Here is a 12,304-nt window from a genome sequence, read left to right as displayed (position 1 = left end):
TGCCACCATAAGCAAAAGAGGCTGTGGTTATTTAACTTTCCTTAACTTTGTCCAGAATTTAGATTTATTCTGTGTTGCTGTCTTGTCATTGAATTATTGGGCACAAGTTTAGGCACTCAGGAGCAGAAATTTCAAATTGCTAGTTAACATGGCGTTTATATAGTGGACATCAGTGTATTCAAGTTGGAAACACTCGAAGAGCTCTTTCTCTTCTCTCATAGGATAGACCATAAATACATCTGGTCTATCTAGATCTTACCTTGGGTCTGATTAACTTAAGTACTAACTTGAACCTCAGCAAGCTAAGCATTTACCTTAAATTATAATACAATTGATGCAACTTAATTAGATGCATATCCCATTTAACGACTATTTCCTCATTTGCCTTATAATTCAACAGAAAAAAAAGATGTTTCTCTGCCATTTTTCTCAGTCCTCTGAGAACCTGTTTGTCACTGTTCATTTGTTAGTCCTGTATTTTGTTGGGACTCACAAGCTAAAGTTTTCTGAGTTTGTCAGATGACACTGTTGAGTTCATAAAGTCACATTAGTTCACCGAAGCGGTAGCCTTAACAAAGGAAGTGAAGTCATGAGTGGACTGAGTTGGGTTTCCTGTGAAATTGCTATGGTGAACGCAATATTGATACCAATAAAGACATTGTTCTTTCTCTTAGATCTATTTAAGAATAGAGCAAATTTTAAAAAGCTAAATTAAAAGGAAACAAGACTTGGGCATTGAGAATAAGCCAGGAAAAACCTGTTTTTCTCGACTCAGCTCTTTAAAGAGACTTAGAGATTGGGGGTGGACTGGAGCAGGAACTAGAATGTTTAGATTATGACATCCTTGCCCTTGAGACAACAGCATGATTCCTCCTTGTCTTTACTTATGCTATTCCTCTGCCTGGAATGCCTTCCCTCCTTTCTATCTAAATCCTACCCACCTCCTCCACGAAGCCTTCTTAACTACTGGAGCCCACATTGATGTCTCCCTGTTCAGAACACCTATGGCATCTAACAGCCAGCACTGCACCGTTTAGCACTGTTTGTCCTATGGCAATTTCACATGCTACTGAGTGTGAGTACATTACAATATAAATGGGGGGCTGGAGAAACGCTAGGATGTTGTCTGCAGGAGGATTTACAGTGTGCAAGGGTTACAGGCCCCTCGGAGGTTGAGGTTGAGGGCGGAGGGGCGTTGGGAGGGGTTAAAGGTGCCTTGTTTTTAAATCTTAGAGAAACATTGGAAGTTTATACAGTGTGGTTTTGATAAGTATGTCCAAAAAAGCCATGCTTTAAAAAAAATATTCAGTGACAGTCCTAATTTTTGTTCTCAGGAAATGTTTTTGTAGTGCTTAATGCTATTGAATACTGTTTCTGGATTCAAAAAGGTTTCTCCTTGCTTAGACTAAGATGCCTCTGTTCACTCATCTAAGCACGTCTCCCAAACTGGCCTTTGTATCAAATACTTAAGTGTAATGTAAGAGTTTGCACTGTGGAGAAAATGGTATTTTGTTATATTGCTTGTAAATAATTTTGGGTGTCTGCATGGTTTATGGGGGCAAGAATTTTAACAGTAAAGATAATTTAGATTTGTATTTGTTACGATACGTAACAAAGAACGTAGCTTTGGCTAGATTTTTTAAAAACTGTGAATCTCAGTTAAGTCAGTGTATGTCAGGGTGTGACCATTTGAGTACTTAAATGTTCTTAGGTTGTGTTCATTTAAAACCTACTTAAGCTGTCTACCTGCCTTCTAATTGTACCTGTGATGAGTTTCTGTACAGTATTCTTTGGACAATAAATTATTAAATTATCTGACATCATGACTGAATAAAACTAGTTTCCTGTACTGTTAATTGAATTGGTCCTGTGCATACTATTTGCGAGCGATTCTGATGGGATAGTTAATAGCTTTGTTGTACATTCTTTGTGTATGAAGTGTCCTTTTAGTTACATCATTATTGAACATAGTTATATTGAACAACAGTCAGTTCTTGAATAAAATTAATACATTAAATTTGTATGTTTAAAGTACATAAATTTTCACTTAAATAGACTAAATGGTTTTGGCTTCTAATTGTTCTCTTGGTGATAATATCTTCTCTTTGAAACTCAAGAGACTATATGATATAAATGGTTTTGAATGCTGTGATATAAGTGTATATTATTCTGTGTGTTTTGTAGAGGTACCAATCTTGGGAAGAAGAAGCAACACATTTGTCATATACCAGGATGTGGTAAAGTCTATGGGAAAACCTCACATTTGAGAGCGCATCTACGTTGGCATTCTGGGGAGCGCCCTTTTATTTGTAACTGGATGTTCTGTGGCAAAAGATTTACACGAAGTGATGAATTACAAAGGCACAGAAGAACACATACAGGTTATTAATATTTTTATGGTTTCTCCTCCCTCCCTCCCTCCCTCTCTTTGTTATTGATTGAACCCACATGTATACCCCAAATACATTGAGCTGCATCCCTATTCTATAGTTGCTTTTAACAGACAAAATGAATTGTAGGCTATCTAACATACTAGACATTTTTTCAGCATACCTTACTTGATCAAATCTTTAAAATGGATTAATTAGATAAAAAAAAATCCACCCTCAGTAATACTAATTGAAAGTCCAAAGAACAAGCCAGTATAGATTTTCTTGAGAAATAGTTTTTATTTTATGCATACTTGGGCTAGCTTTCATTGACTGTTGAATGTCTTAAAGCACATTTTTACTGTTTGTTCTGTTCACATATTTAAAATTAGTTGCTGTTTCTTATTATCCTAGCAAATAAACAGAATCTTTTTCTTCTGATAAATTCTGATACTGTATCTTTTCTGTTTGGGTATCTGAGGTGAGGGAAAGGCATTTCATTGAGGTATTGTCAGCTTTTTTCTTTTTTACATAATGTGGTATGGTGATTGTATGAGACGGGTGTAGGACAGACTCAAACAGAAGTCTAACATAATATAATGTAATTTTCTGCTAAAATTAAATGATCAAAGTATTCACCATTCCGTGTGCAGTGTTGAAGAATTGAAAGTTGACATTATAAGGAAGTGTCTAGAAGGAAGAAGCATGGTCAGATGAACCACATGAATTTTGGAGTCTGATACATTAGGACTACTTGCAGTTTTGTTTTGTGGGGGTGTTTGAGACAGGGTTTCTCCGTGTAGTTTTGGTGCCTGTCTTGGATCTCGCTCTGTAGACCAGGCTGGCCTTGAACTCACAACGATCCGCCTGGCTCTGCCTCCCCATTGCTGGTATTAAAGGCGTGCGCCACCACTGCCCGGCTCCTTGCAGTTTTCTATTAGGTTAAGCAAATAAAGTTGTCTCTGCTTCACAACTCTTAATTTGGCTTTGAATGTCTTAGAAGATGACATTGGAGTATGAGGCAGTGTGTACACATTGGTGCTCTGTTTGCTTTAGTTCTGTTTCTTGTTATTATAAAGATAGATGAGATGAACCTCTGTGACTAGCAGAGTGTATGAGTAGCAGGACTTTCTATTACAATTTGTGTTGAATATGCTCGAGAGGAAGTTTTAGACATAATAACATTAAGCGATTTGAGTGTAGACCCTAAAATGGCCCCCAATAGAATTTTTCCCAGTGGAATTTCCTCAGATCATGAAAACAAATAATGTAGGTGGAGAAGAAAACATCTGATCAAATATGTGTGGGTTATTTGATCACTCCAATGAACATAGATTAAAGAGCAAACTCGAACTCTTTAAGATAGTGTCTTTAGCTTTGACATCGAGTTGGGCATTCTTGGCACACACATTTAATTCCAGCATTTGGGAGACAGAGGTAGGCAGGTCTCTGAGTTCAAGACCAGCCTGATCTACATAGTGAGTTCCAGGACACAAAGAGACCCTGTTTTTTTTTGGGGGGGGGGGAGAGGCACTGCCAGATATTTGGGTAGAATTATTTCCATAAGGGAGAGACTACTACAGGTCTATTAGACCTTCTGTTTCAGGAGAGACCATCAATTAATCTGTAAAAGTGGAATTTTAAAACTAAGCAGTTTAATTTTTCTTTACAGGTGAGAAGAAGTTTGTTTGTCCAGAATGTTCAAAACGTTTTATGAGAAGTGACCACCTTGCCAAACATATTAAAACACATCAAAATAAAAAAGTTATTCACTCTAGCAGTACAGTGCTGGCATCTGTGGAAGCTGGGAGAGATGATACCTTGATTACTGCAGGAGGAACAACACTTATCCTTGCAAATATTCAACAGGGGTCTGTTTCAGGGATAGGAACTGTCAATACCTCTGCCACCAGCAATCAAGACATCCTTACCAACACTGAAATACCTTTACAGCTTGTCACCGTTTCTGGAAATGAGACAATGGAGTAAATATTACACAAATACTTATTCATTGTGGTTATTTTTATACAGTAGTGAGAAGAATATTGTTCCTAAGTTCTTAGATATCTTTTTATTGATGTGCAAAAATTTTTGGATTGACAGTAACTTGGTTATACATGACACTGAAATGCCTTACTTTGTATGATATTCCATAGTATATTAAAAATGGTAAAATTGCATGGGTTTTGTAGGTACTTTTGGAATCTAGAAGAAATGAAATTTTACCAAGTTATATAAAGAGAAAATTGAATTTAACAATGCGAATGGTAGTCTAACCAAATGCATCAATCCTGTGTGGTTTAGTGTAAAAATGAGAAACTGTTGGTATTTATCTATTGTAAGATAAAAAAAAAAGTTGGTGGGTGAAAGAAATCATGTTATGATAAATTTTTGTAATTTTCTTGATGACTGGAATTTTTATTATGCATAACTGACAAATCAAGTTTCCAAGCAAATGTTACATAGTGTAGGCTTTACTTAGCTTATCAATTTGTCATTTTGAAGCTAATTATTTTAATTAGGTTAACTGTACAATATTTTAAGCATTACTCTTGTAAGATTTTGAAAACTACATTTTAACATGGACCTTTAGGGATAGTCACCTTTTAAATCCTGTTGAAAAGCCATGTTTAAGATTTAATTTGCCAAAATAATGTCTTGTTAATATTCTTTCAATAATGAAGTTGGGCAATATAACCGATGTTTTTAAAAAGTTTAAAATGTGTAGGTTGAGGCATTTGGGTGGTAAGAAAATGTTCTAGTGAATTACCCCTTTTCCTGAAGTTTGGAGGACCAAAAAAAATAATAATAATAATAAGGTATATTGCGTCTTAGCAGTGATTTTTTTTTTTCCTTTTTCCTTTTCTTTTTTTTTTAAAATCCAATCTTGTTTCCAAAAAAACATGTCTGCCAGGGCCTTAAAAGCCATTGTGTAAATTACCAATAAAGTATAACATATGCAAACATAACAAAATCACTTCCACAGTGACGATACTCCAACCATATGGATATTAGTCATAGAAACTAGAAGCTTTATGATATTTTTTAAATTTTTTTTGTCTAGATAGTCAGTCTGCACTTAAATATCAACCATTTTCCTTTTTTTGCTTCTTAAAATTTATATGTATCCAATACATTTAATTGAGAAATGTATGTTTTTTATTATGCTGTATTTTCTTTTTATTTTTTAATTATTGTTTATATTTTCAATTAAAAATGTACAAAATCAAATGACATTGCTGGTCTTGTAAGAGCTCTACAGTTTTCCTAAATGGACCTATTAACTGCAGCAGTTGACCTCTTGCCAGAAGTTGGGCTCTGTTCATTTGTTACCTTTGAGACCACCTCAGATTGAAAGGCTACCTTATTGTACGTTTAAAGTGTATTATAACAGTGTGGTAGTTAATAAAACACTATTTTTGTTTCTTTTGAGTTTGTTGTAGTCCAGTGGATTTAAAATACTGCAGTGGTATGGACAAGAAAGTCTTATTTTTCTTTAGCCTTTTAAGAGTCTTGATTTCAGAGGCTGGGATTGTAAACAAATATATTTACTTAAAAAGAGGTGTATAGAGGTGCTGGCAATTTAATTTTTCACTTAAAAATGAATTTATTAAATATAACTTGAAAAAAGTAACTTCTTAGCTCACATTGATTTGTATCAGTTTTGTCAACACTATTTTGCAAACTACTTTTTATTTTCCTTTTCAAAGCACTGCAAACTATTTTGATTCATGAAAGTTCTGAATTTACATACATACACCTGAAAATACATAGACAAGCTGAGGTAATCATGGCAGGCAGGAGCTCTTCAAAAGGTTTTGAATATGTGTGGGCCTCAGATGGCTCTAGAGGAAGGGTGGTAAGGATGGGAGGGGACAGTGGAACTTTTCTTCCGTGTGTACAATGGTAGTGGTTTCCATCACCTGTTACCCAGGCCCAAATTTCCAGTATGTAGGTCACAACTCTAGGCACACACTGTAATCGTGGGCAGTTTTTCTGAGTGAGGTTCAAACTTAGGATGTGAAAAAGGAACTGCTACTTGGAATTAAATGCAAATTAATACTTTGAGGTGGAGGATCAGTGTTTTTGGTTTTTTGAGACGGGGTTTCTCTGTGTAACAGCCCTGGCTATCCTGGAACTCACTCTAGAACTTTGTAGACCAGGCTGGCCTCAAAATTCAGATCGCCTGCCTCTGCCTCCTGAATGCTGGGATTAAAGGTGTGTGCCACCACCACCTGGCAAGGATCAGAATTTAAAATAATTTTTAGAATAATTTTCTATTAAGATGGTAAGTTGAGGTTGCTTGCTTGAACCAAACATCTACTGAATCAGAAGGTAGGTTGTGTGTGTGTGTGGCTGGGTTGAGGGTATGGGGAGGTTAACCTTAGAGCTCCTCCCCAATTAGTTTAGGCTGACTGGCCAGCTAACCTCATGTGGCGGGGGCGTTCCTACTACCTTCATGGTGTGAGGACTACCACACCTGGTTTTTTACGTGGTAAGCATTTTTCTGACTGAATTATTCCTGGCACCAAGATGTTTTTAAGTAATTGAAAATTCACAGTGAGTTTCAAAACATGTTGATTCAAGAATTCCCAAGCATATTGTAGAAGCTAAATGCGCTGAAAAAAGGTGCTAATGACCTTGAAAAGGGTTTGTGGACTTCAGAGTAATGACTGTTAAGTGTTTCTGTTTTTATATTTTTGAACGTTGGATGTTTTAGAAACAGGATTTGAGGAAATTGCTCTGAAGCCAAGTTCTGTAGTTATAAAATTTGTATTAGTGGACAGGAATATTTCTCACTGGACACCCTCTAATAGTTTTGTCCAGTTTTTTGGTTTTTCAGACAGTTTTTCTGTGTAGCTTTGGAGACTGGCCTTGAACTCACTTTGACCTCTGCCTGTCAAGTGCTGGGGTTAAAGGCATGCACCTCCACTACCCAGCTTGTCCAGTTTTTTTTTTTTTTTAATTGCTAGAGTTAGTGCACATTGTATTTATATACAAGTAATTACTATTGTACATCTACTGAGCTGGATGTCTACTGTGCCTCTAAGAAGACACCACTCAATGCTTTAAAAGGAGGTCTACATACTACAAAGAACTTTGGCCTTCAAAATAGTGAAAGTGTTTTAATATATTTTAAATCCTTGGGACCAGTAAGATAACTCAGTGCATAAAGGTGCTTGCTACACAAGCCGGGCAACCCGAGTCCAGTCTAGGCCTGGAAGCCATGTAGAGGTTGAGGGAGACCCACAGCTGTCTCTGACTTCACATACATGCTGTCACAATTGTGTGCATGCAGTCCTAAGTAAAAAGAGAAAAAAAAAAAAAGATGTTCTTAACCAGTGTTGTCCGTCAGGAAATCCTAGAAAGCATTTTTAGTTTTTGAGACAGCCTCGTTTAGCCCAGACTGCCCTTGAAGTTGTAGCTGGAGATAAGCTGCTCTTCTAGCCTCTGCCTCCCCTGTACTGTGATTACACATCAGTTCCACCATGCTTGGTTTGTGCTACAGAACTCTAGGAAAATCTGACTGCGGACGCATGGCTACAGTAGTGGTCCGAGGACAGTGTTGTGGAGCTGGTTCTTGTCCGTTTTCACATGGGCACTAGAGTTCAAGCTCGGCTTGTTAGACTTGTGGAAAGCACTCTCCCCTCTGGGCCACTTCATAGGTTTTAATACTCTTTTTGTTTTATATGTCTGGGTGTTTTGTCTGCATGTATGTCTGTACCACCTGTATGCCTGGTGCTCAAAGAGGCCAGAAGAGTTTGTTGGACCCCCTGGGATGCCACCATGTGGGTGCTGGGGATCAAACCTGGGTCCTCTGGAAAAACAGCCAGTGCTCTTAACTGCTGAGCTATCTCTAGCCACCTGGAAACTATTTTTAAAAGTCCATTTGACTAGCTTCATCCTTGACTAGATATGGGTTTTTGTTTGTTTTCTTTTTTTTTTTTTCCTTTGGCAGCTCCTTAGATTGTTATATAACCTTTGTTATACTCATTTAAAATTCATCAGGAAAAACATACAGAGTTTTTATATAGGAAGAAAATAGTAGCAGCTTTTCCTTGTATTTTACATATTTAAAACTTGCCTGGGAAGATTGTATGCTTTTTGGTTTTTTGAGACAGGGTTTCTCTGTGTAGTTTGGGTGCCTGTCCTGGATCTTGCTCTGTGGACCAGGCTGGCCTCGAACTCACAGAGATCCTCCTAGCTCTGCCTCCTGAGTGCTGGGATTAAAGGCGTGTGCGCCACCGCCACCTGGTGATTGTATACTTTTATAAGCTCCCCTCCCCCCAAAAAACAAATTAAAAAAAGCAAAAATATTATAAAAACATTATAATAAATGGTATTTTGTGGGGGATATAAGAGCAATAGGAATTCCCTTCAGATTCTAATTGTAGTTTAGATCCTAGAACTGCCTCAAATTTCTTAAGTTTTTGTTTCATTATATTTAATATTTGGATTATAATTTTGAAATTTTGGTTTTAAAAGCTGATATTATATACTACTGCAGTTTAAATGTTATGAGGTTGGTAAATATTTTCAGTGTAAATAGACTAGTGTGCTTAAAACTTACTGCCATGAATGAATAGTAAGTCTGGTGTGACAGCGGGAAAACAGTTGATACCCTGGGAATAGAAGTTGATGTTAGTGGCTCACCTTTATTGTTAAGGTTAAAATGATTGATTGGCCTCTTGCCTTGCCCTTATTTACATATAAAGTGATTTATATATGTGTTTGTTGCATTTATAAAGTGCTGTGGGGAAGATCTATTATTCCTGCTCCCCAGAAAAAAATTGATCCAAGTCCAGAATTTTCGAACACGTCATCTTAAGCTGAGGACTAAAACTTGGGAAATAAGCCACTCTAGGAGCTGGATTGGGGGGGGCGGACTCTGAGACACTGGAATAAGCCAGTCTAGGAGCTGGGGGGCTGGGTGGGCAGAAGAGGACAAGGAGACTGAGACACTGTAGGTATCAAGATGGTAACGAACATCATGAGGAAAGAAAGGATGCTGCTCTTAGGCCGTGGAGCTGCGTACTCACTGAGTAGTTGAGTGGGTGAACGTGGGAAGAGTGGAGACCAGGACAGAATAGTCTTAACTATTAGACTGTTAGTTACCGGTTAGGAGCTGATTGGTGAATTCTAATATTGGGGAAACACTTGTACTGAGCAAATAGTATAAAAATTAAAGTAAAATTACGCTATCACCCATTAAGTAATTTCCTCTTAACATTCATGAGAGTTTTAAGGACATTTTTGAGTCTATAAAGCAAATTTCCACAGTATGTGTATTTTTAAGCTATATTTCAGGCTGATTGTGACATGCCTTTTATCAAACCTAGTACCCAGGAGGCAGAGGCAAACAGATCTGAGTTCAAGGACGGCCAGGACTGAACAGTGAGACCCTGTCTAAAACAAGATTTTCCAATTTTGTGGCACTTAATTTATCAAATTTAGAACCTTGAGTGTACTGCCTAAGTATTTTACCACTGAGCTACATCTCCAGCCCTTAACATTAAAGCTGGGTCATCCGCTTTCAAATAACATGTTTTAACTGTATATTTTATGTAGCAATTCTAGTGGGTGGGTTTTTTTTGTTGTTGTTTTTTAAAGTTGTGCTAGGGAAAGAGATGTCAAGAGCACTGGCTGTTCTTGCAGAGGACCCTGGTTTAATTCCCAGCACCCACATAGATACACACAAGAATCTGTAATTGCCGTTTCAGGGATTTCGGCACCCTCTTAAGACCTTGCTGAATTGCCAATATGGTGCACCTATGTAAACGCGGGCAAAAACACTACACACACACACACACACACACACACACACACACACACACACCTTTTTTAAAAAAATGGGTGCTGAAGGAAAAGTATGTCAACTTCCACTTTCTGTCTCCTTTCTAAGTCCATGTTACTCTATGGACATTTTACCTTCTTGAAACATTCTCCTCCATAGAAAGAGTAACAGTCAGGATTGTTACATCATTAAAAAGGAAGCATGCAGCATACAGGCCTAAAGCAGAGATTCATAGACGAGTATCTACTTAGTTCCTTCCTGTGTAACCTTATCTGATCCACTGGGATGGGTGGAATAGGTAGGGAATTATGACTTAGTCCTAGAAAGTAGCTCCAGTATCACAGTCCCCTTCATAGAATTTTTCGGGCTTAAGACATCCCTTCAGCTGACATTTGAGATCGTATTATATACTCAGCACTTAGGATAAAATGATAATGATTTCTAAATGTTCTGGGTAGAGGCTAATGGCATGGCTACAATTACCTTTCTGTTTTAACAGAATTCTGTGTGGTGTCTCTTGTTTCAATGTGCTTGCTTCATTATAACAGTGCAGTCCCTTTATTTAAAAAGTTAGGAAAAGGCTAGTTTTTGTTTCCCTCTCTCCTTGAACATGATCCTTTAAGAGTTATAGCATAACCCTGCTAAGTGTCCACAGATGTGGCATCTGGAATGTCTACCCCCAAGCACGGGAGAGCCTAAGTGTAGCCCTGGGGCTGTTTGCTTGGCACAGTTCATGGGGACACCTAGTAAACCTTTTATGACATTCACACAGAAAGAACAGAGGGCCTTCCTTGTTTACACTCTGGTGTTGAACTTGAGGGTTACTTGATAGGCCAAATTCAGGAAGAAACAATGCCAAAAAATTGCTTCTGGGGTCTTTGTTACTGGCCAAAATCTAAACTATGCTGAATAAAGTCTGAGTCAGCCCTGAAATGGAAATTAGAAAGGGGCAACATAGTCCCAAGCCTACTTTTTAATCAGCTGGTAAAGAGGAAAAGAGACTCTACCGTTCAAGATATTGCAGGTACAAAGTAGAAAGGTCAGTAGGTGTAAACACCACCCAAACCAAAGACTTGTGTGTCACTTGGGCTCTGCGAGGCGACTCCTTTTCTGATAGACGACAAAGGGAAAGGGTTCCTGAGACATGCTGTGTGTTCTAGAATTGAAGCTTAGGGTTGGGGTAGGCAGGGGCTGGGAGGGAAGAGTCAACCATGTCAGCATGGAGGAGGCCAGTGGCATAGAATGTGCTGGGGACTGGTGCTGAGCTTGACCCTCGCCCTGCTGCTACTACATGACAAACCCGATGTGAAGAAATGCCATGAGGCACCTTGCTGCTGCCGTCAGGAAGTCTTCACGTGACAATGTGACTCAGAGCTGGCTTTGCGGTTTCTGATCCATGGTGATCACTCTTTTGTTCCTGAAGTTTTCCCCACAACTCGGAGAGCTGCTAGCAAAGCAGTCTGCAAGTTAAAATTCCTCCATTTGTTGAGAAGAGCAGGCAGAAATGAACAGGATCGTCACTTCCCTAAGGTTTCGAGCCAGGCTGCAGAAACTGAACTCTTAAAAAGCAACAGCAGCAGGTTGCTAACTTTTTTTTTTTTTTTAGAGATTTATTTATTATGTATACAGAAGAGGGCACCAGCTCTCATTACAGATGGTTGTGAGCCACCATGTGGGTGCTGGGAATTGAACTCAGGACCTCTGGAAGAGCAGTCAGTGCCCTTAACCTCTGAGCCATCTCTCCAGCTTTTTTTTTAAGAAACTTTGTGCTGCTTCGGGCTCCTGTTGTCCTGCCAGCAGGCGGCTGGGTGAGGTGGCTGGGTGAGGTCTGGCTTACGGGTTACCTCAGCTTCCTGCCAGGTTTTGGAAGAATTACCTACACTTCCCACTTCTCCGTCTTAACGATTCTGCTTTCTGCCCCATGGTGCATGGAAAACGCTGATGTCAACAGTGGCCTTGTCACCAAACCACAAACCACAGAAACCTTCACATCCTGCTGTAACTCAGGGTGGCCAGCCACTCGGGTGGCTTTTCTGTGGAAGTAACCCCCAGGGACCTGCTTCCAGCCAAGCTGTTCTTCCTAAAATCTCCACAGCCTCCCGAGCAGCTTGGCCAACTGATGGCTGAGCATCCAAAACAT

The 12,304-nt window shown here is 38.7% G+C and overlaps 1 protein-coding gene across 2 annotated transcripts in view; it reads left to right on the top strand.

Annotated features, from left to right (window-relative positions):
- Positions 1 to 5,801, top strand: part of Sp3 (Sp3 transcription factor) — a 46,125-nt gene extending 40,324 nt beyond the window's left edge. For both annotated transcript variants that reach the window (XM_028885714.2, XM_028885713.2), the window contains 2 exons: positions 2,185 to 2,381; positions 4,042 to 5,801. In XM_028885714.2, coding sequence (XP_028741547.1) covers positions 2,185 to 2,381; positions 4,042 to 4,358 — 514 coding nt within the window. In that variant the 3' untranslated portion in view covers positions 4,359 to 5,801. The remainder of the gene's footprint in view (positions 1 to 2,184; positions 2,382 to 4,041) is intronic.
- Positions 5,802 to 12,304: the final 6,503 nt, after the last annotated feature.

This window comes from Peromyscus leucopus, chromosome 4 (genome assembly GCF_004664715.2).
Source record: "Peromyscus leucopus breed LL Stock chromosome 4, UCI_PerLeu_2.1, whole genome shotgun sequence".
NCBI lineage: Eukaryota > Metazoa > Chordata > Mammalia > Rodentia > Cricetidae > Peromyscus > Peromyscus leucopus.
This window is presented reverse-complemented; position numbering and strand designations above follow the sequence as displayed.